A 26179-nucleotide genomic window follows, 5' to 3' on the forward strand; every position below is an offset into this window, starting at 1 on the left:
ATACTGGCCAAACTGTTAATAATATTATTGAGTTTTATAATAAAATATTTCCACCATCGGTTTAGATGTCTTCAGTTATAATTTATTACGTTTCACTGATCTGCTGGAATTACTATCGATTACTTTTTATTATCTACTGTTAATATTATTATATTCAATAAAAACAATTTGTTGATACTGCGTAGTACCTATCTCATTAAATTAAAAATCATAAAACGTGCAATGAAATTTGTTCCACGTTTCCCCCCTTAATAATATTGTAATCCTAATATAAATGAACCATTTTCACGGTGCCATTGTGCGCGACCAATAGGTAAACAGTTTTTTTCACAAATAATTTCTTTTTGCACTATCATTACGCTACACCTGGAAATTGTGTGTGTTCTATAATGTGCCATCGGAAAAGTTATTTGTTCAGCATGACCTTCTTTTGCGCGCAAATAACTATAACATGGTAATTTACGAATGCTTACAATGATTTAAAGAGAGAAGGATTGAGAGAGAGGGAGCAATATTGTGTTTGAGAGAGGGAGTGTTAGAAGACATGAGGAATGAGAGTAAGAGAGAGGAAAAAAGTTAGTATAAAAAAGAAGCTATATAATAACGTAACTTTTAAATCATTTGACCTGTGAACCTTTTCCGGTTACACACACGAAGCACGTTTTAAAAATGTCAGTTATACTTGACAACCTGCTGTCGGTGCGAATGATGCGAAAACTTAATCAGTAGTGTGCCACTCACTTGATATATTATGTTAGGGTCGAAAAATAACCATTGTGCCTGCGGTATATCTATCGTGTATCGAATCAATTAAATTAAAATAAAAACTTGATTATACAAGCAATGAAACGCGATCACGCACGATTCCGTCTTATGAATGTAATAGGTATATGAATAGTGTATTTATATGATAAGTTTGTCTAAATAGTTATTGTATTTAGAGATCTAGTATTTGTTTTCAATTAAGTTATACTAACGAAGTACTTACCAAAACGTAAAGAGTTATTATTTAGAGATTTTTAGTAATTTTAAAAATATTATAAAGGATCATGATAAAATTAAAAACTTCAATAACTAAAATCAATATGGTATCTGACGCTCACGTGTTTCATCTGATAGTTATCTAAAAATATGATATCGTTTGTTAAACTATGCGTTTATTATTTATGTTATTATTGTAATAATTGGCTGATTGTCCCAAAAATGAAAAAATTTAATATTATATCTTGGTTTTAAAAATGTCCAGAGTTATTGCATTGTACCTATATTTTTATTTTGTGTTCACATATTAAATAAACCAAACGGATAAGTGTAAGTATTTAAAGATTCTCTAGGTTTTTCAAACATTATTATCATTAGTTTCTAAATTTTTAAATTTTTATTTTTCCTTGTTTTGCTATGTTATAAAAACTACACAAAAAAAATATATATATGCATACTTTAATAAATAATAATATATCAATATTTTTAAATACTGAATTAACCTGCGCCCCCATACGAAAGTCTCTGTGGTGCCCAGTATTCTTGTTTCTGAAAAAAAAAATATTCTATTAATATAAATGTAATAATACGCATTAAGGATTAAAAGGTAAAAAGGTTATTATATATTATATTATAATAATAATTTTTTGACTTTATTTAGCAATACAATGTTGACTAACCCGAATGTACTTACGATTATCAATGTGATTTGATTGGTTTGTATGATAATATCTATGTCTTATAATAACTGTAGAGTTTTATTCTATTGTTTGATATTTGATAGTGTCATAGTGACAACCGCCATATAAATCTTTCAACTTTTGTTATTGATTTATTAATATAATTGTCCTTGGATCATACAGCTTACGTAGTTGAAGTTGAAATCTTGCTTTTTAGCCATTTCGGATTGTATATACTCGTATAAAATATAGGTGGTTGACCACAAGACATTTCATCCTTATTCCACTGTCCCAATGTAGTAAAAACCATTTCATGAACTATGGTAAATTTATTATCATTAAATATATTTAAATTAATTAAGTGTCACTAATGGGTGGCTTCTTATTCAAGTAATTTATGTTATTTTTAGCATTTTATCTTATATGATTATTGTACATTAATTTGTATGGACTGTGTATGTACTTGGGAAAATTATTAAAAACAAACAAAAAAAAAGTAATTTAAATAAATCAAGATGTATAGGTATGTAGTTTTATAGAATATTATTAAAGCTGTTTTAATTTTGAATTTATTAGAATATTTAACATCATTTCTATTGCTCCTTTTCGTAATGATGACAAATTATTTTGGTCATTCATCTAATAGATTTTAACATTTAAGAGAGTAATAATTATTGCTCATGATTTAGTCGAAATTCGATTGATTTGGATTAAAACTAGATTATTTAGTAAACAAATTTAATAATTTATTAGAATTACGAACCTTGAATAGTTTTATTTTGGATTACCTATCCTTGTTACGTCTACACTAAACACTTTATTACAAAATTAATTAAATAAGAATAAAAACGAATCTTAAATGTACCTATATATTTGTTTACAATAGTTTTTGCTCTTTACATCTTAATTCTCATCGATAATTGTAGGTCAATCACCTGCACAATATATGTGTATACTGTATATATTATCGTTATTAACTCTAAAAATACATATTATGATATTTATATTTTATTTTTTATATGTTAAAACGATTTTTTTCATTTTAGTATTTTTAAAGTTAAATTAAATTAATTGAATATTAAATATCCGAGTTACGCTAATGATTGTAAAAAACAAAAAAAATACATAAATATTTGCAATAGGTAATCGATATTCCTTAAAATAAGTTATGTATAATATATAATCGTAATTTAATTATATTATCTTAACATATAAAACTAATTAATACCATATTTCATCTGTGACATTGATATTATGATTGTTGTAACTATAACAGATTATTAATTTATAAACATATTCTTAAAGTAATTATTAATTAATACATTTATGAATAGGTGCATTGTACCAATATATATATATGTATTTATATATTTAAATTTAAACATAATAAGCTAACTTATTTTTTACAATAGGTTTTTTTACATATAAACATTTATGTTTTTAATATTATTGAGTCAGAAAAAAAACATCACATTTGACCATTATAGGTTATAGGTAATATAGCTATATAGTTAGTTTAACTATAGTTCACTTTACTAATTAATATTTAGTATATCCCACTGCACTATTTATTGAACGTATTTGAATTTGAAATTAATAACAGATAAGGAAGTGACGAAATAGATTCTTATACGGCATTGTCAAGATATTTATAATTGTTATTCTTCTGAAATTTCGATTTATATTATGTAGTATAATAGGTAGTCTATAAGAAATATTTTCAGAAATTTCTCAAAGTAGTATTTTAACATTTTTAGTATACTGACTAATGTACTTTTCAAAATATCTAGTTTTGAGTGAAATACTCAAGACTGTACTGATTGGTTATCAATATTTATCCTTTACTTGCTAACATTATACACATTGAAATCAATTCATTTCTCTTTTAATACCAAAAATGATAATATTACACAAACCGTACCTGTATATATATAGGTACTATATAATATATATAAGCGTGTTAATTAAACTATTCAAAAGTCCAACATAGAGAAAAATACGAATACAATTTTATATTTTTATATTAGTATATTTACTTGTGATAAAATAATAAATAAACTCATATACCAAAATATTATTTTATAAGTCCATAGTACACATATTATAATAAAAATTTTTTTTTATGTTTGTTCTATAATTATTCATAAATATTATTAAGATATTTGAAGTAGCCAATTCGTACAGCTAATTTAGGTAAATAAGTTGAACTACTTATTTCAATTTTTTTTTCATATAGTTGTGTACCTAAGTTTTAAAGTTTATGCCAATAGAGGTAGCATAGAATTTCATTATAAATGGATAATATTATGTATAAAAGGACCTAACTTAACACAATGCGATATCTATCGCAGCTATCGTTCATTATATTATAGGTTGATAATAAAAAATAAAACCATTAACGATAATTATTAAAATTAAATAAATTAAGAAAATATAAATACATAATATAGAATTTATAAATGTATAATATTCCTGTAATGTGTGGAAAATGTATAAATGTATTGTGTGTGTGTCGTAATAATCATGGTCCATGGGTCACCACACCATATTTTAATATTTTAGAAACTGACCATAGTAAGATTGACGATTGTTATAATATGTACTTTGTCAAAACGTGAAGCAATAATATATTGCAACTCCAGGTAATGCAAATAAGGTCGTCAGAACTATTATATGAGTCATTGAGTTTTCAACTAGATAAAATAAATAGTGTAAGTAATATTGTTATCAAATCATCACAGAAGTTTCAATAAATCAAAATCACAGTATTAGCATATAGTATAAAAAATTATAATTCAATGAAGAATTTACAAATGGTCAACTAGTAGTGGTTATATCAATTACTAATTAGGTAGTCATTGTTCTGTTACAATTGGTACTGATTAACGTATACATGAACATAAATATCATTTTGTACTTTTTTTTAAATTTTAAATGGTTTGTTAATAGTTTAACAAAATATTTATATTGATTTATCGATTACTCTATTAAGTATTGCAGTAAAAAATATGGAAATCAGATCTTGATTAATGAATTATAAATCCATTTAATAATATCGAAAATAGACTACGTGTAAATTGTTATTATTGTGAACTCAAGAGTTTAGTCTATTCAAGTTTACATTTCACTATAAATTACATATAAATAAGTACAATTACAGTAAATGTGTAATTATACAGTAAAATACTTGTTTAAATAGGATATATGTGTAATATAGGTAGGTGTATAGTAAACTATAATATGTATATAGGTTATTATATAAAAGTAAAGTAACTGATACAAACATCATTTATTACGACGAATGTAAAGTAGCTATCTAGCTAACATTAATAACATATAAACTGGGCCAGTTATACTATACTTATTACCACAAATTATATACTTTTTAATATATTCTAACAAAACACTATATCAATAACTAAAGGATATATCGTTTGGACATTTTATAAGATCGTTTCAGATTGCGATCAGTATTTATATTATGTATTTGTCCAATTTATTTATTAACTGGACAAGTGCGATTTGTAAAATTATAATATTATTGTAGCGGATGTGTAATATATGCAGCATACCTGTATAACTAAAACCGAGAAAGTCTATACATAGTATAAGTATATACTATATACCTACCACCATGTAGTGGACATTAGGTAGCGTTTACTGAAACCTATATATTGCTATGGGTCACAAGGATATTGGTAGCGTGACTATCAAAGAAAACACTCACTTATTATTATTGTGGTCCGTTTTATAATAATAATGAGCATTGACATTCCATACAATCGTATACCGTTACTAATATTCGATTTGAAAAGGATGAAAAAACAATGGTTTTTAGGTGAGGTACCTTATAAGTATATTTTTTGTATGGAATATCGCAATAGAAACTTTGTTTCGGGAGGAGGGGACAACTGTTATATCGTATTTCTTTTATAAAAATATAATTTGAAATCGAGTCTAACGTGTTGTCTTCTTCTATTACAAGAGTGAAAAAAAACATTAATAATACGTATTGCTTACACAAAATAGTAGCTATGTATTACCTTCTTCTACAATGTAAAAAGCTATTGTTTTTAATAAGTAATCAAATGTAATAAATAGTTTTACTCGAAAATTATTTATTAAACGTTTATCAGTGAATATTGTTTAGTGGATTTTTACTATTGTGCTAATTGTGTAATGCTGATGTGTTGATAGCAGGTTAGATATTATAAATAAATCTTAAAATATAGTTAATAAAATGGATTTTTTATGGTTTTAAAAAATAAAGCTGACATACTTATTTTAAACCATTGAAAATATTTTTAGATAATTTTCATATCTATACACATAGACATCGGTAAGTTACAGAAAACGAATATTGATTAAATTGATTTAATACATTTATGACATATTTCTTCATTTTATTTACAGTTTATATGTTCTATGTTATAATATTTTATACCATAGCCATATATGTATTCAAATAATTGCTTACATTATACATATACACAAGTACTCGTATATAATTGCAGTGTGTCGTTTGTATGTGCTTATCTATTTAACCGTAACAAGCAGTTGTAGGTACCAGTCACAGATCCAGAGCGATGAACTGAGAGGAGGGGTAGGTATTCATTTGAATTTATGTCATACAAATATTTATCTTGTACACTTTTCAAATCTAGAACTTAGGTTTATTATTAAATTGTTATTTAGAGATGGTGTAATATAATATAAAAAAGAGAGATAATAATAATAAATAAAAGTAATACCATAGTTTGAAATTTATCTTATCTTGTATACTATTATAATTTATTTATTAAAAATTGTCATGTTCCAATAAAAATAATTTGGAAAATATTATTAGGTATTTATAGTAATTTCTAATCGCACATACTCATATACATTATACATACATATTATGTACTCGTTTAATGTTTTTTTCTTTTTGTAAATCAATGCGCTATCAACTACAAAATTCATAAATATAAATTTCATTGTTTTTAATGGTTTTATTTTGAATGTATTTAATTACCTTTATAATTAAAATATTAAATTAAATATCTCTTTAAAAAAATTTTGAATTATGTAAGTGAGTGCTATGAGCTCTGGGGAAACCTTGAGTACTTGCCTTGCCACTCTGGATTCATCCTGTTAGTTATTGAGTATATCTACATATTGTACATTTGTACACATAATGAACAACAAGATAATAATATATAATGTGTGTATGTAATAACTAGTATGTTTAAGAACCTATTATAATTTTTTAACCTATTTTAATTTTAGTAACTTCATAATTTTTTTTAAAAAATATGTCTATTGAATATAATACTGCAATTTATTTAAATAAAATAAACAATAATTATAACATAGTTACGACGAAAATACATTTTGTACAGATTATAAAAGGAAATTAACCATGTTATAGGTAGATTCAATATTTTTGTTAAGTTTTTAATTTTTATCTTTATAGAATATCTTTATAGTTGTATATATATAATATTTGGATTATATAGAATGCATATTCTTATACATAGGCTGATTCACCAAGCATAGAAACTCTATTTCTTTTTTTTTAAATTCTGATTTTTAAAATATTTAAGTATTTAAATTAAGGAATAAAAATTGATTATTTTATATTATTTTGGAGTGCATGTAATGAAAAGAACTTCTTTTTTTTTCATTTGAGAACTTTTCTTTTCATATGTAAAAATTTTTATTTATCTCAATCAAAATTTGAACAAGTAGATTTTTAGTTATTTATTTAACTTAATGTATACTCTGGATAATAGATTCATGATAATTAGTTTGAAATATATTGGAGATTTGATAAAATTAAAGTAATTAATATTTATTTTTCAATATCACATAATTTTTAAAAATAGTCTGATTATAATGAATACTAGATCCAATAATACAATTATTTTGCGTGTTTGAAAAATATTTTTAGTCAGGATCACAAATTACCTTTAGATTTTAATATCTATTTTAATAATGTCCATATGTAATTAAGTATATTAAAAATTCCTAAAATCTGAATCGAATAAATTCATTATTAAAAGAAAAAACATGTGGGTGAGAATGTTTGGTGAGTTACACTGCGACCATTGTATGACATTATAAAAAAGTAATCTCTTAAAATGTATTTCAATGAAACGTTAGGAAAAAACACTTAAATTAAAAAAACTAATAACTATGTGATCTATTATTATGCATATTGCATATAGAATTTGATATAGGTACCAAATTAAAACGAATAAACTGTATAATGCCATGTTATATATAGGTGTAGTACGTGTTTATAGGAGGTACTCGAGAGCGCGATAATTCGATTATATTGTTTTATCTGGCACTCGAGTGGAAAAAAAAACGAATGCTTGTATGATAACTCGCGCCACAGCATTAGGGCGTGTTTCCCGCTAACCATAATAATATAATACTATAATGCTATAAAATAGTTACCTATCATTATTATGTGTAGGTGCCTAAAATAAAAACGAAATCGTGTATTTTATGAATGGTGTGTCGTATAATAATTATTTGCCTACAATACGACTTGGCAAGTATAAACATTAGTAATAATACTAATAATAATATAGGTAGATATATATATATATATATATATATTACGTACATTTGTTGTTACCGTGCACGGTAACCGGTACCTGGTGAACTGTGGCTGTCTGGTGGTAACCGGGTGGCGGTGGGCCATGGCGGAGAGGGACACTTGCGCGATACGGCGGCAGCGACGACCGCGACGACGACGATTATTACCACCTGATGACCGCTGCCGCCGCCGATGCGCAAGCGCACTTGTTTGCTCTCATACAGGTGCCGCCGCCGGCCGTATATACGTCTTGTTTGTTGTGTGTGTGTGTGTGTGTGTCGCTACTGCCGCCGCTTCTGCTCTCGTGTCTGCCGCGGCGCGCGTCGTCAACGGTCAAACGTCCTTGCCGCGCTCCAGTTCGTCCGCGACACGACGCGCGCGCAGTCTGCCGTCTTATACGTGTGTTCGTCGCGCTTGTGTTTTTCCGTCGTTTTTTTTCCGATTTTTTTTTTTCACAACAATAATATAACGAAACATCGTTGAACATTTTTTAATTTTCCTTTTCTCATATCGTCTGAAAACGATTGTTTTTACACTGCTATTACAACGATTCGTAACATCATTATCATAATATTATATTACTTATCGTCTCTTCGTGCGTTGAAGTTGAAACGGAATAATCGCTTTAACGACGTTTATCTTGATCATAATAAGATAATAATTAGTATCGTGATTTGCTCGAATTATATTTCTGGTGTTTTTCTCTCTCTATTCAGTGATTACTTAACACGTTCACTACGTCTAAAGAAGATAACGCGCGTTTTTGTTTTCAAAATAACATATAAAAAGTTTGTATTTTTTTAAAAAAGTTCTTGTTCTCGTTTTTATCAAGTGTACCGAGGACTATCATGCCGGTGATAACATGATGCGGGATTTGGACGCATCCAGCCCAGTCGTTTGGCCTCCATGGTGTTATTCAGGTAATAATATATAATTTAATAATAATAATATGATCTTCGTGTCGTTTTCCGTTAATAGTTCTTGTTGATTTGCTTTAGTGTTTTGTCTTTATACACAGCATGTTTGTCATAAAGCCAAGGTGATATAATTAAAATATTATAAATCTCAATTAAACGCTGTATTCGAGTTTAATATTGTCCATATTTAGTTTTCGCAATAATATCAGTTGTGTACTAATATTATGCTGCACTTAATGGAGTATCTTTAATTGACAAAAAGTGTGACCTAACTACTGGGAAAATTTACTTGGTGAAAATTAAATATTTTACAGCTGTGTTTTAAATTTAAGTTGTAAGTTTATAATAAAAGCCACAAACAAATCGCTTACCTATATAGAAGTTAATCGTAAAAATAATTATGATTGTTGCAGTAATTAAAGTATAATTGAATTGACAATTAAACATTGAAAGTCTGTAAGCTATAGTAAACGATATAAATCTAAATTTTACATTAGGTTTTTTCATTTGGGATAATTAAACTTTGATAAAGCACTCGAGCGTTTCAAAAACCGACATTTGTTATCTAAAGTCCCGGTTGTTCTATTATGAATAGGATAGGGTCATAAGTTCAATGGCCTTTCAATCCCATTAACTAGATATCATGTGTATGTTTTCTATTTGACCAGTGCATTCGGTTATCGTTTTACACGAGGAGAGTACACTATAATGTAGCTAGACATTATTATTTATGTGTGTGTCCGTTAAACAATGGTCTGATATCGACGGTAATTTTCCAAAAAAAGGAAAAATTACGATTAACTGATTGTGATATGAACCATGGTGTTGAGTGCGGAGAGGGGTCTGCTTAAGAATAATTTATTTGATTAATAATTACTATTTCATTAATATTAAATAAATTCTACTCGGATAATATTGACATATTTAAAAAAATATTTGTTGTTGTTATATACATTATATATACCTACGTGTTAAGTGTTAATATTCTTTTAATTAGGTTGTATTTATTATAATATAATAATTTTGTATTTGCGTTTCTAAAACAAAATATACTACAATGACTTATATCCGTGTTGGGGTTTATGAATTCTCAGAGGCAGTAGGTCGTGAACAGATAACTAAATTGTTTTAAATAGTTTCCTCGATAGAGAATTGCATAATTTAATGTTGACCTTTATGGTCTCCGGGAGTGTGTATGAAATAATAGGAAAAAATATATTATATCGAATAGTCGAACGCACGAGCACTCTGCAATCCTTGACCCGAAGACTTTTAAGACCATCACCCGTGTGACACATGACCCAGTCGACCCGGTTCTTATCGATATATCCCTTACATGTGACGCAGAACTCTGAATTAGAGTAATTAATACATATTATAAACCATGATAAATGTTTAAGAAATTAAATTGGACTTTAAAAAGCTACATACCTAAAAATGTGAGGTTTACACGAATGAATTTATAAGATTGATGTGCCATTCAAAAATTTAATACATGGGTATATTATATATTTATTCTTTTCAATTTACTATTTTATTACTTTATTATAAATATAATATACAATTATCTGTTATAAATAAACTATAACAATAAGTAAATAACTATAAATAGTAGGCACTATATCTAGAAAGTAATACATAATATGTAACTGTGTAATAGTATGTTATACTTATGCATAATATATTAATTGTATACTTTTTTTATTACGTATATTTGTTTTCATTTAAGTTAGAATACAACATATTTTATATTTTTATTATTAATAATAATAATGAACAAAAACATATTTGTGTGATTTAAAAGTAAACGTATCGTATTATTTGATGAATCAATGGCATATTTTTTACTAATTGTAAGTGTATGTATGATATTTTTGACGGTAAATATTTATAGACCTCCGAATATTCTAACATTGTTGTCTTAAGTATTCTCTCTATATTCAATCCATATCTTTATTCTTTGTATGTCATTGGTTAAAACTATTCGTCTGTATTCGATGACAACATTTTCTAACAGATAATTTGTTACACAATAATGTGTTGAATATGAAGTGTCGTAGAATAATAATGATTCGTGATCGGTGACAAAATCTAATTCATGTCTGACCTTTTCTGAAAACAATGATATATCAACCTAAGAATGGCATTGCTTGTCAATGAGTAACATATGGGCATTTTGGATCTAGTGTCACCTATAAGTTTAAATGGTTTAATAATGATGTATTATTAAAGCCGAAATTAATTGGGTGGTTTTTTTTTCGATTACTGTGGAGATGTGTATTTAAAATATATTCGAATGATAATAGTATTACATATTATTAGTTCCTGTGTTGTAATATTTCACAGTCACGTGAACCGTATAATACCGCATATTCATTGCAGTCAAGGTAACCGCCAATCGGTAGGTACGTCTCTAATTATGTTCGTGTACACATTTTGTGAACTCGTTTTAGCCGAAGTTCGTTTTTTTTCATACTGTAAATAAAATTTAAGTAAGTACATTTTCATTTATCTGTGTGTGTATACCATCACAACCTTAATATCACTCATGATAAATGACAATTTATGTACCACTCTGTATTTCTTCGGAATGTCTTTAATTAGTTGTGTTTAGTATGATGATTTGATCTCTACCTAACCCCGAGGGAATCTAATGAGATGTTCACGGTCAAAAATAAATACACACTTATGTGTGTACTAAAAAAAGTAATGTCCGCTAATAAATCAGCAGTTTAAAAAAAAACAGCCGTTGCTCTTTTTATAAACTTTGAATGGGTAAACGAGCGGAACGAGTAAAATAAATTTGAATACGGACATTAATTTATTTCAGTGAAAGTAGTGTTGTATTTCTAAGAAGAGGGCAATGTCTAGATTTCATATATTTATTATAAGAAACGCGGTTTTTGGGATGTTTTCTATAATAGGACATTTCTTTAAATTAATAAAAAAAAAAAATTGAGAAATCGATTTAAATTTTATGCTAGAGGTCAACTACGTTAAAATAAAAAAATAAAATCATATCGTTGGTCATCTGAGATAAGCTATTTGTGAAACCCTATCATTATTATAGTGCAACATTACTACAGGTCTACAAGAAAAAACCCGTCAGCAAATCAGAGCGCCGGCACACAGCGGGGATTTGTAATGGAAAAAAAGAAATACTTATGGATATAATGATGTAGAGGAAAAAAGAAGATGGAAAGAGTAGGGATTGTTTTAAGCACAGGTGAAACTGGATTACACATAATATATTATACATATAGGTACTCATGAATGTACTCACACACAGCTTGACACACTAGTGCCTGAACTGGTCCACTGATAAACGGCAATAAATATTTCATCTGATGGCATTTTTTTTTTATCGAGTTAGCTACTGTCGTTTTTAATTACGTACTGGATGAACAATTATCACTATTATAAATAAATATGCCGTAATAACGAAGATTCTAGCTAAGAGCGGAATATCGATAATCGATTATTATTTTGGTTGGATACTAGTAACTAATAGTTATTTTTATTGGCCCACGTTGAAAACTATGAATTATGTATATAGGTACTACTAATGAAAAAAAAATATTTATTATATTGTTAAATTTTTGAATTTTGAAATGAAAAAATTTGTTGCTAACAAATAAATTGGTATACCATTTAAATTTGTATATTGATCCATAATGTTAAATGTTAACACTTACAACATAAATTTAGTAGTATATCAAAATAATGATAATTGTATAATTCTATGTTTGTACATTTCTCTCTTTTGTTTTGGAAATATGTACTAAATACAATCGTTATGTATGCCTTATCCATATATTTTAGGTATTAATATTATAAAAGCGTAACAAAATTAAAGCAATATATTTTCAAATAATAATATTACAGTAGAAAAATTAACTTTACCTCGTTAATCATGAAGTGTAAATAAGATTCTATTTGGTCGAATAGCATATAGATTAATGTAATAATTGAATAATATAATGATCGAATGTTGTCTAATTAGGATCTTAATGTTGTATGAAACAAATTTGAAAGATATTTTTAATAAAGTTGTTGTAATAGTTATGAAATCTCTCTATAAGAATTGTTCACCAAGAACAATTGATTCAAAAATTTTGTCCAAGAACTTTTAAAAACATATTAGATACGTTAGGGTTTGATACCTTAATGTGATTTACAATTTTATATTAAAACATCAACTATTGGGTTGGATCATTTTTAGTACGTGAATTATTATTTAATAATTATTAATACTCATATTTAAAGTAAATTTTAACAATGAAGATAATGCTTTAGTTTATTGTATAATATAAAAGTTTTTATTGTACGATGTCATCATATTAAATTACACTACATTTATTAAATTTAATAAAATAATCGTAAGATCTCCTTTTCTATTTGTAAAATTTGTATTTATAGTAATTTTTTTTACATTAACTTTGTTTTTCATGTAGAATATTTTTTTCTAACAATAATACGCAATTACACCTATTGCCTGGATGTAATTGTTGAAATATTATAATGAAATATCATATATTCATATAACAGCATTTTTTATTAAAATAAGCTCATCGCTTAATTAACATGATTGAGTTCAGATTATCTTAAAAGATTTAACTTCTTCAAATGTTATGAATTTACACATTTACAATATAAAAAAATTAGACTGAAATATTATAAAGGCTTATAAAATATTTTATCTGTAGTCTAAAAATACAATTTGATGTATTCCTTGATAGCCTAGATAATTTTAAGTTCTTCCAAATCTGAAAATTAATAAAATATGTAACATTGGAGTAATCAAGTAGTTTTTATATTTAAAGCATAACAAAAAATATAATAAATACAAGTCATCGTCAAATAATGAAAGAATAATAATAATAAAAATGTTTGATTTATGATAATTAGATAATGCTCGATTACTATTTTATGAATTTAATTATTATTTATTCAATTATTCAAAGTAATCGAAGTATTTTAGCTATTAATAATTAAAAAATAGATGTAAGTATATACACGTTTTATATTAGTGTTAGTAATTATTTATTTTTAAAATTAGGTAGGCAAATTTAAGATTCATTATTATGATGTACAATAGATATAATATAAACGTATTAAATATTTAGATTTTAATATTAATACTCAAATTTTAACGTAAACATCATTTAGTAATAAAATAAAATATAAACAGCTATTCTATATACTAAAAAAAAAAAAAAAAAAAAAAAAAAAATTAAAAACAGATGTAAAAAAATGTTTATTTATATTATTTAGTTTATGAACGTAATTTTATGTGTAATGTATTTAACATTTATATTGTGAGCTACAGGGTCATAAAATAATAATTCAATGTACGTGGTAGTCCTTTAATAATAGTTGAAAAAAAGAAGTAGAATACCTATATTAAGAAATTTTAAATAAATATTTCTATGAAATTATTAGATGAAAACCAAAATGCAAGATATTCAATTGAAAATCGGATATTAGGTGGTATAAACCTCGTATAAATTTATGAAATATATTAGAAACGATAATTTATTATTTTAGAGAAATAAAATGTCAAATTTTTAATGATAGGTATTTCTTAATTGATAATTTTCAAAAATTATGATATATTTTATTATTTAATCGCAGAGTAATGGTAATTTTGTGAAAGTGTATTAGTAGAGGTTTATTGACAACAGACGTGAAACTATTTGAAAATAAGAGTTTGAAATCAGAACGTTTTTTTCTCATTCTGCGCCTATAACCTCTTCAGCGTGTACATGGTGAATGACGAACTATCGCATTCCACTTAACGTGGTAGCTATTTGGATGCGAACCACATTTGGTATACAGTCGAAGTACTTGTTTATTGTAGGTAATATATATATATTATTGATTTATTGCCACGATCTCCAATTACGCGATCATACATATGTAGGTGTGACTAATTCATATTGTACGTATATGTGTGGAGACCTACATACGCATTTTTTCTACAATTTTAATTAATTTTTTTCTAGCCTAACCTTTTCTTGCTTCATTATGACGATATTATATTCCGGACACAGGTGTTTGGGGCCGGGCCAAAACAATGGTATAATATAATATAATATAATATAATATGGTTGGGCGAAGTACGTACATATTATACATATTAGTGCACACATTGTTGACCAGGGGTCAACGGATACGAGCTGACCATTGAGGTCGAATAGTCAATTTTAACAAAAATAATAATAAATAAATGTTGTTATGTAACCTAACACGATATAATATTATGTTTCTTAGACTTTAGAGGCTGAATGAAGGTCGTGTGACATTTAACACTTTTTCTGACCCGGAACGTTGTTATAATTATTATATTATGTTATCGTGGAACTCATTTAATTTTCATTCGTGTATTAATGTTTGATATTTCAATATTATTTGTCGATTTATTTTTGTATTTTCAAAGCTCTAGAAAATAGCATGTATATGAATTTCTTGTACACAATTAACTAATGTGTATGCAACGAAAAGTTTACTTTTTATGGTTAATGAATTCTTTAAATCATAATAACAGTTAGGTTAGGGCAAGGTTGTTTATATGAAAATATTTTATATTTAATTAATAAATTACCTACAGGTTTTTCCAAGTAAAAAACTATCAAACATTCAATTACTCAAAATAATATAAATAATATTTTACTTAAAATTATAATAGTAAATAGAATGGTGTAACTTATATCTATATACAAAAATGTTAGGTAGATTTACCTATGTCCTATATAGGACATATATTTGCAAAGTGGAGTTAATAGTTTTTATGATATATTTTTATGCTTTGTGTATCTATAAAAAATAGATGTATTTGCATTTCTTGGTTAGAGATTACATATAACTATAATAATGTAATGACGTAAAAATTATTTACAAAAAGAATAGGTACAAGTTATAATATTTTTAAATTACTCTATTTTAAAAATGCTGGAGAATGTGATCGGATAATAATATTACGTAATTACCTTCTTTTAGATCAGTGATTTTCATACTTTTTTGTCCGTTGCTTTAACGAAGCTGTAAAAAAAAATTAGGAATTCTCATTAAATATATATAACTTATAAACAATGAAGTATGAGTGAATTGGATTTTAATTTGTTTTTTTTTAGTATACAATCATCTATATACATAAAAATATACGTTATGAATTAAAATCAATTTTTGAATATCATTTTTGGTTACGAAACAAAGTATAAAAATTTATTAATATTATTAATAAAGTAAAAACTATAAACTAAATATTATTTAATTTTTATTTAATTCAGATGTAAATTTGTGTTAATGGACAAATCGCGAAGCCCATAGATTACTCTCATAGATCGCTATAGAGCTTTGCGAGCGGAGGCATAGTTTGTTTTTTGCTGTTCTAGTTGTTCCGGGGGTTCTTATTAAGTCATTTATTTAAGAAATGATTAAACTATTTTTTTAAATAATATGTAAAACTCTTATATTTATGTTGTGATACGTATATAGGTAATACAAATAAAATAAAATTTCACTGATTAAAGCTTTCATTATAAAATATTTAGATGCTTATTTAGTATTTGAATACCGATTGGTTGTTATTAAAGATAGCGAGCACGAGCCGACGAAAGGATGATATCGTCTAGCTGACCTAAGTACTGTGGGTGATGTAATTAAAGGGATTTGCGCTTCCAAGAACAATCTATCTGTTTGGTGTCAATTCCCCTTCTTTTTATAGTTTGACATGCGCTGTCCTATGAGGCAAGACAGAACAACATATTTATTGTTATGTAACTACACAAAACTATTAAATGATAACTCAACAAAATACAGATAACTGGCGTTTCTATTCTTTTCATTAATTTGAGGTGTTTATTTGAAGGATATTCAGTTTCTACAGTAATTGTCAAACGTTGTTTATTAATTTATTTAAAAAAAATATATAATATAATAATTACATATGAAATAATTATATGCAGTTATATCGTGACATACGTTTTTTTGTAGAATAAAGTACAGTGTGCTCTCGATTATCCGCTTTGCGAATTATCCGTAGTTTTGCTAATGAGGTTTTAACTCAATATTTTTGTTACCTATTTAATATTTATTTTTTTGTTTTTTGAAATTGTAAACATACTCGTATTTAACAAGTACTCAACTGTGTTAGTTTATATTTTATCGGTTAATAATTTATTATCGTTCTTTTTTTTTTTTTATCCAAATCATTACCTTATTTAATTATATTATGCTAGAGTAGTCTGAGTAGTTGTAATTATTGTACGTCTGCTATTATTAGATGACTAATAAACGTTTGATCTATAATTTGTTGTATAAATATAAGTGTATAGAAGCCAGTAATTATAATTAATATAAATTCTTAGGAGAATAAATTTATATGCAATTTTCATTTTAAAAGTTAGATTTCTGGAAATTCAATATTTAGAAAGTTAAAACAGTAATATAATACTTAAACATTCAATACTAACTATTTCATACAAACATGTTTGGTGTAATTATATACATATAATCATAATAATAATAGTAATAATTCACACAAATTTTTGCGATTGTTTCGTACTAATAAAACTAAAAACAAACACGCCAAAAGTGATATTTGTATCATGCTATTAATATTTATAGAGCGATAAGTTTATAACTCATATAGTCGTATGTATTATGTAACCTAAATTCTCACTATACATATTACATATTATATTATTATGTATTTTCAAATATGTTATATACATTAAATGCATTTAATTTACTAGTTTGATAACTATAAGTTAATGTATGCTATACATATTATGTGGTTTCGATAAAATATTATTTGACGTTAGTCTCATTTTTTGGAATAAAACAATAATAGAATAATAATTAATAAAACTAATATTTCGGTATTTCGACTATTGGTGACCCGCCTGGCCGCCTGTGAAAAAAACTTCTCGTCAAGTCTTTACCGTTAGTTATTTATTAAATACATTTTATGCACGCGCTCGCAGTAAGTATAGAAGGCGGTATTCTTTTTCTTCCGAGACTCTAGATACTAGAACGTTCTCCTTGGAACACATTATAATATAGTGTGTGTGTTCTTTGAGCTCTCGAGCCGCAACGATATATACACGTTCCCCGCTCCTGACATTGTCGACCGCGGTCCGTTCAATAATTGATTGCGCTTATTAGCGTGTCATAGTTCAAGCGCAGCGTAATCACGTAGGATATTTATGTGGCAGTCAACACGTCTTTTTCGTGACGCTAATTTCCCAGGCACAAAATTATATAGAAACTATCCGGCAGCTATTCGTTAAAATTAATGACAATTGCTATGTAATATTATGTGTGCTGTAGTGTAACAAAAACGAATATTTTTTTTTAATGCCGTACTTGGTACCTACCTGTTGCGTATGGGTCGATTATAAATTATTATATTTATATAAAATAAGAGTATTTTAAGAAAGATATTAAACTATTATTATTATTTTTATAATAAATACGATTTTTGATCACGTACAATAAATATATATGGCTGTGTAACGTGTTTTATATAAATACAAAATGTAGTCTACGGCTACACGTGATACGTCGGTAGTGACAAAACAAAAATGCTATTGAACTAAGTTCATATTCAAAATTTACCTACCAAATGTTAAGAAGGTAATAACAATAGTTTAATACCTAACTATAATTTTATAAGTACCTAATACAAGAAAATATAACAATAGGTAAATGCTTTAACTTTTTCGTTTTACAATATTTAAATAAAATAGTACTTATGATATTGTTACATAAGTAGGTATTCTGCTCTTCAAATTTGGAAATAGGTGAACATTTTTAGATTAAATCAGACGTTAAAATTTGAATTTTGTTATATTTATCATCACATAGATGGAGATGGAAGGTATCGCGTGCTTGGCATCCTCGTATTGTGTTGTATTATTATGTACGGCTGTAAATGGTGTACAATATAACATTTCCATTTTGAAAAAATATGTATTATACCTACATACCTACATTATAAGATTATAGATTGTGGGTTGCAGTAGATATGAGTGTGATATTATAATATTGTGGAGTTGCAGCATATACATTATATAGAATTATTATGCATTGAATTGATTGTACACTTATTCATATCGTATAGTCCATATTGTAATATTATATTTCAATCTCTATATTGCTGTAAGCATATAACATTATTATCTACCCACAGTAGAATAATATGACAATCGGTGAAATTGTCTGGATCTTTATAATAATAACATCATCATAATACGCGTTACGCGGCTACTGTTTATTTTATAACTTGGGCGGATAAACATAAGTGCAGATAAATCGAGTTCCATGTTGGTCGTGTTATTTCCGGATATAAAACGCGTCTCTTCTACTTATACACGCACGTTAGGGCGTCTTTGATCTATTGTTAATGAAATCAAAGACCATATTATGTATAGTTATGATAATATTATTGATGTCCAGTATTATCGACGGCGTCTAAGTTTCAAGTAGTTTTCAAGTAATTACTTGAAGAAATAAAATGTAGTTGTTATGTAACAACATATTTTGCCGTGATAAAGTCAATAGCCGATGATTAATACTTATAATAATATAATAATTTATAAATCTTTGTGGTATATTATAATCGCGAATGGTACTCGAATATGAAACGATAGCGGAAATCATGATTTGGCTAGTTGGTCATGTACCTATGTTAATGTTTTACTTATAGTCTATAAAATTGAAATACTACAGGGATAAAATAACATATCGGACGTGATTGCAAGTACCTAGACATATACCTTATATAGTATTTTATTGTATTATTCTGCAGTTGGTACTTGATGGAACGTATTACACTAATATTATGTCATTATATTATTATTTGTTGTTATTTTCAATTGTTTTTAAAAATGTTATGTTGTTGATTTGTCGCATCACGTCACCGCAGTAAAACGAAAAAATATAACTTAATATATTCCATATATTATATATATAAAGAATCAACAAGCTCGTGTTATAGTAATATTAGATTTTTTTTATAGCTTTTATAATGAATAGTGTGTTCAGTGTTGGTAGTTTAGTACATATTATAACGTGAAACTTTCCGGTTTTTACTACTTGCGACGAATTTGTTGGATCCGCACGCTTCTCGTGTTTTAATAATAATAATAATATATACGTATCTAGATTCTAACGATAATAATAATATGTACCATTATTTGTGTAGGCCTACGACGACAGAACTCTGAAAAGCGGTGAGGGCAAATAATACTAAAATATATAATAATGGCCGGTGTCCAATTGGCCATGAGCTGCGAAATAAGCGTGGAAAAATAAAGCGGCGTGGGTGGATTATTTTGCGGCGTTATTTTTTCACGCACGCACGCGCCTGAATTACTTATATAGTTAATAGTTATATGTTTGTATATATATAATATATGTGCTTATATACGGTCAACGGGTGCCAAAAAAACATAAAAAAGTATACAGACGGTTGTGGTATGCGCCTTCTGCGTATATAATAATATGTGGGATAATAATCACGTGTAACGAATCGTCTAAGATTATAATAATAACAATACGATGGAATGAGACCTCTCCGCGCAGAAAAATGTTATTTGACGTGCGTGTCCATATTAAATATTAATATATACTTACAGTTGGTGCTATCGTCGCTACTCTATTTTCATTGTTGAAAATATAATATAATATATTATTATGTTAGGTGTATTAAGTATTAACAACGACTACGTTCTTTTCACGTAGCGTGCGTAGATTTTTGATCGAAAAAAAATTATACAAACACTTTATTTAAAATTAAAATCTATTGCGTTATTATTGTCGTATGTATAATATGTATAACTATTATGTGAAGTTGGACCTCCCAATCCCAGATTCAGTATTACTACACGATTGAATTCAGAGCTTAAGATGTAAGATCCCTGTAGTGTTTGTATCGTTATTATTCCTTCAAATCAAACTAACGCGTTTATTATAATGTTTTATAAAGATGTCCTTAATATTCGTATACAAATATCCATCAGTATTTAGTTTGTTTTTAATTTCGAAAATTTGGGATCTGTGGGTTACTGCTTATCAATTATTATTTATTGTTTCTATTAAAAGCCTTTTGAAAATTGGATTTAATACACTGTTATTGCATCCAGTATAATCCCCTCAGTATACCTCTTATAAAAATTAATTATTTTCTTCTTTTTTTCAAAGGATACTAAAGCACTTCTGTTTCTCCCTAATCCACGCGTGACATAGTTAAGTTATATTCTGCAAAACCAATCTTGCGTTGTTAGCTAATGCAAATAAATAATTAGAGTGAATATACATATACCTATTATTAAACATAAAGTTAAAAATATTATTCATGTTACCTACTACGTTGGTTTTATATTTTAATTGTTGTATAAGCTATGAGTAGGTATGTTAAATATTACAATTTAAAGATGCTCGTATTATACTACAAAAATATTGAAATACAGTGAAAAAGCTAACGTAAATACACAGATTATTTTCTTAACATTAAGATCTAAAATAAGTAAATTTGTTTTAATATTAAAGTCGATAATACAAGATTTGTTCTGATACACAATGACTTGTCATGTACGCGTGGATCGGATAGAGAAAACCAGTCGAGTGCTAACATCATTTTAACAATAAATTTATTGAAAAAGGAATAAAAAAAAATTTGTATGTGAAGTAACGAAAATACTGATTATGTAATTCAAATAAAATGAGCACATAAAATTATTACACTTTTATGTGATCTATTTATTGAACACAACTGCTGCACGATTTATCAAATTTTTTTCAACTTTGACTGTCAGCTATGGATATGTATTATGTACGTACTACATAAGAAAATATACTACCAAGGCGATAGAAAATATCGCAGTTATTAACACGGGTATACTGTATGGCGTATACATAATACTTACACATAAACATAATTCGTTGGTTGTTCATAAATTAATTATTATGAGTATCGAACAATGAGAAAACGGTCAACGGCCATCGTTTTCTGTAAAACTGATTTATAGATAATATCTTTGTTATATTCACTCAAAAGTAACACACACTTGTATAATATGGACGTATACATATTTTGAGGATTGTGGTCCACCGCATTGTGCCATTGTATATTAATATTATGATTACCCGCGAGTGGGTAACCGCGACATTTCTTATCGTCGGCCAGTCTGAAGAAAGCTTTGCCGTCAATGGTATTATTTTCCACATCGTCAGTTATACGATTCGATTTTCAATCAACTGTTTCAAGTCATCGTCATCTACGAAAGGGTATACAATTAATATAGTTGTGTACTTGTGTAGAGTTATAAAAAATGTCAACGGAACGAGTCTTAGGAGCGTATTTTCGAGTTTAATAGTTTTCTGGAATCAAAATTAGAATTTAATGTTATTACTTACATATTATGTTACTTTAACAAAAAATTATAATTTTCTTTATAATGTGTGTACTGTTTAGATGCTGTATACATGTAAATCAATTTGTTCGATCCAAGTCATACATTGGTAAAATATTCATTCAGTCTGTTATAATAGTTTTCAGAATAATTTATAAAATTAAAATACAATGCAAAGTAGGTATTATTGTGCATTGTTGTAGCTTCAGTTATTCAATTTATATATATTAAAAATAAAAGTTATAATCTGGTTAAAAAAAGTAGTTTTAGGCATCGTTCATTGATTTTCAGATGAATGGTATATTATATAAAATACATTTTGATAAACGTATTATTTTAGCTTTAAAGATATAGAGCGTGTTTTAAAAATAATTTATACATCCTAAAACAGTATAAAAAGTTTTATTGGAATCTATAATGGATGATTTTAATTTTTTTAAAACGACTTACTTACTTGAAATAATAGAAGTAACATTTGCGTTACCGCAGAAAGTTAAAACAAAAGTAGCTTGCAGTCATATGTCAATTTCATTAGTGATATCAGCACATATTTTTGTTATAAATTATCTCCTCTTAAATTTAAAATGTTGATGATACAAATTAATTTGATGCCATAATATTATTACATTATAATATTATTTAAAGGAAAAACAAATTATAAAGAATGATACAGAAGTATTCAGCGAGTTAATTTATGCATTTATGCAAGTTGTCACAAGATGCTGTGCCATCAATGAACCTTGGATAGGTTGAATCTAACCTAACTTAACCCATGGTTATCTACTGTTAATAACCGTGATTAATCGTGGTACTATAGCTATTTAATAATTTAAACTAGTTTTCCACACAATCGCATAATACTTGTACAACGATAATATTATAAATCTTTGTGCGGTTCAGTATGCGTGGACGTGTGAGTGTATAAATCGCACACGAATCATAAATATTATAGTTATGACACAAACGTTTATATTATAATTATTAGTACTGTTCAGATATATATAAATATGACTTAAACAACCTATAAGAAAATGCCTAAGAAACTCACAAAATGCCTTAAATAATAATTAATTATAGGTACATTATAGAGATTTAATACAATAATTGAAATTGACGGCATCGCGAATAACGATAATGACAGTCTGAATTGTTTTATTCTTATATAATCACTGATAACTTATCCAAAACTTATTAAAAATGTATGGTAAAGAAGTCATTAAAATCGAAGCACAATAAAAAAAAATATCTTATCGGTTTTAATAACGTTTCCGATTTCATTTGTTTCCCGCAGTGGACATCAAAAGAGACATCGACTTGTTTGGTTTGCCGAAGAGCCGACGTTCGGGGGTCGGTATGCAGATCGAGCACCCAGTGAATAACAACAACACGACCAGCGCCAACAACAACAGAGTGGCGACCGCGGCCGACGTGAAAACGGAACGCCTGAGCCCAGTGGTTGCGGCGGGCGGCGACTCTGCATCGTCGCGTAGTGGCACGCCGTCTTCGTCGTGCTACCCCGGCACGCCGCCCAGCGTTTCGGCCACGGCCGACCGTGTGTCGAGTCCTGCGCCCAACCGAAACTGTAGTGACCTCATACGAAGTCTGGCCGCCAAGTACCAGAATGCCAATCCCAGCGAGTGAGTGGTATTTTACGTATACTTGTATTACGATAATATATTATATATTTATTATGGTTTTTTCTATTGGATCGTTGCGAATTCATATCAAAATACACCTATCTATATAAATATTTCAAAAAACATTTATATCGGCATGGCTGTACAAATATATGCGTCTCCACTGTCTGTATAAGCAGATTTTCGGGGTTTTTATTAATCGTATAATATTATTTTTCGCGAGATCCAATAACGATATATAATGACGTTTCGAGTCGATAATAGTCATCGGTAGCAACTATTTAGCATCTACAGTAGCGACACGTCGAAACGATTGATTTATTTCGGATCGAAATTCATATACGTATATATGTATTAAAGACCTTGCAGTATTAGATGTTGTTGTTTTCTAATAATTATTTGACTACTGTAATAGAAAAACAAAACACTTAACCGACATAATATAGTAATTACATGGTACAATATAGAAACGACGAAGTCAAACAATCGGACATTAAAAATAATAGACGATATTCACTCCGAGGAACAACCGTCCAACTATATTAACCTGTAGAACAAGTCGTAATGATAGCAAAAAAACGTCACGAGCTTCAGGGTAATTAAATTAATATTTACGATCAAACAACTGTTTGATGAACATATAGGATAAGCATGTTATTATTTTGCACAATTTTTCCTTTTAACACGATTTATAAGGTCCGTAATATTTTTTCCTACATTGCAGCCCACGTTTATATTTATTACGATCTCATTGTTTTCTTTTACATATCGCGCATATACATATATATACATATTAGATCTAGTAGAAATTGCGTAATGTGCGATTGACTAATTAATGCGAAATAATATCACTACTCGTTATCATATTACAGAAGATATTATCGTGTGAAGTTTTTACGAGATCGTTTTCGTTTTTTATCGTATAATATGCGTACATTTACCTGTTCGGAGGAATTCAATTAACATAATATGTACACTATATATTTCTAAAGAGCTGTACACGATCTAAACCCAAAACATAACGTTAATATCGTGTTTGATTATTATAATATTATTATTTTTATTTAAAATCCTAATTATACAGTGTACATTTTTGCAATATTATAAAAGTACGGATAAATATAACGATTATTGGAAATCAGCTCGGGGTCTTGTGTAAAACACGTATATTATAGGCTGCAATAATATATAATACACAACACATATATACGTTCTATAGTTGAGGTGGTTAGTATAGTATTATATAGTAGGTGAGTTGTGTTTTAACGACGTCATTTCTGAGTTTCTGACACTATCCATTTATAGTTTTGCTCGGACATCTCTAAAAAATCCAAATTTCCGTGTGAACCTCCTCTCTTCCCAATTATCGTATGGCGTATAGACACATAAAAAGTTTATAGGTATACGCGTGATACTGAGTCATTAATTAGACGTTTATTATTTTTATTGTAGTCCCAAAATAGTTGTCACGTGGCCGTAGGAGAGGTGCAAAAATAATGATAATAGTAATAGTAAGAGTGTGTTGATTTGGCAGACTTTCATTAAAAGCATAAAGTGAAATAATCAAAATTACTGTCACGATCTGCCTGTACACAGCAACTATTATTGACGGAATAATTACTATCATACCGTCTCTCGCATACGCTTTCTTTCAGTAAAAAAAACGCGTTCATTTTAAAAACCGACCGACAATAACGCGCGGTGGCAATTCTCACGAAATAAGCTAAGCGCTTTTTCATCGTTGGGACGGTTAACAGGACCATATTATTATTATTATTATTATTGCGTACACGACCCGACTCACAGCGCCTTGTAATCATTGTATGTGCGCGCGCCAAATAGTGTATGAGCTCACTGCATCCATAATATTATTATATAGGTACTTAGCAGCAATCACCGAGACAGTATAAACGATAATCGTATTAAAAATAATACTCTGGCAAACACGCGCAGTGCT

At 27.7% G+C, this 26179-nt stretch overlaps 1 protein-coding gene and 1 long non-coding RNA gene across 2 annotated transcripts in view; one reads left to right on the forward strand and one right to left on the reverse strand.

Annotated features, from left to right (window-relative positions):
• Positions 1-1443: 1443 nt before the first annotated feature.
• Positions 1444-8391, reverse strand: LOC126549390 (uncharacterized). The gene is made up of 3 exons (XR_007603512.1): positions 8278-8391; positions 1676-1979; positions 1444-1530 (listed from the first exon to the last, which is right to left on the reverse strand). It is a non-coding gene; the product is annotated as an uncharacterized LOC126549390 (long non-coding RNA).
• Positions 8392-8623: 232 nt separating this feature from the next.
• Positions 8624-26179, forward strand: part of LOC114132615 (polyhomeotic-proximal chromatin protein-like) — a 45239-nt gene continuing 27683 nt past the window's right edge. Inside the window, exons 1-2 of the mRNA XM_027998158.2 lie at positions 8624-9170; positions 23877-24222. Coding sequence (XP_027853959.1) covers positions 9113-9170; positions 23877-24222 — 404 coding nt within the window. The 5' untranslated portion in view covers positions 8624-9112. The remainder of the gene's footprint in view (positions 9171-23876; positions 24223-26179) is intronic.

This window comes from Aphis gossypii, chromosome 1 (genome assembly GCF_020184175.1).
Source record: "Aphis gossypii isolate Hap1 chromosome 1, ASM2018417v2, whole genome shotgun sequence".
NCBI classification, from domain to species: domain Eukaryota; kingdom Metazoa; phylum Arthropoda; class Insecta; order Hemiptera; family Aphididae; genus Aphis; species Aphis gossypii.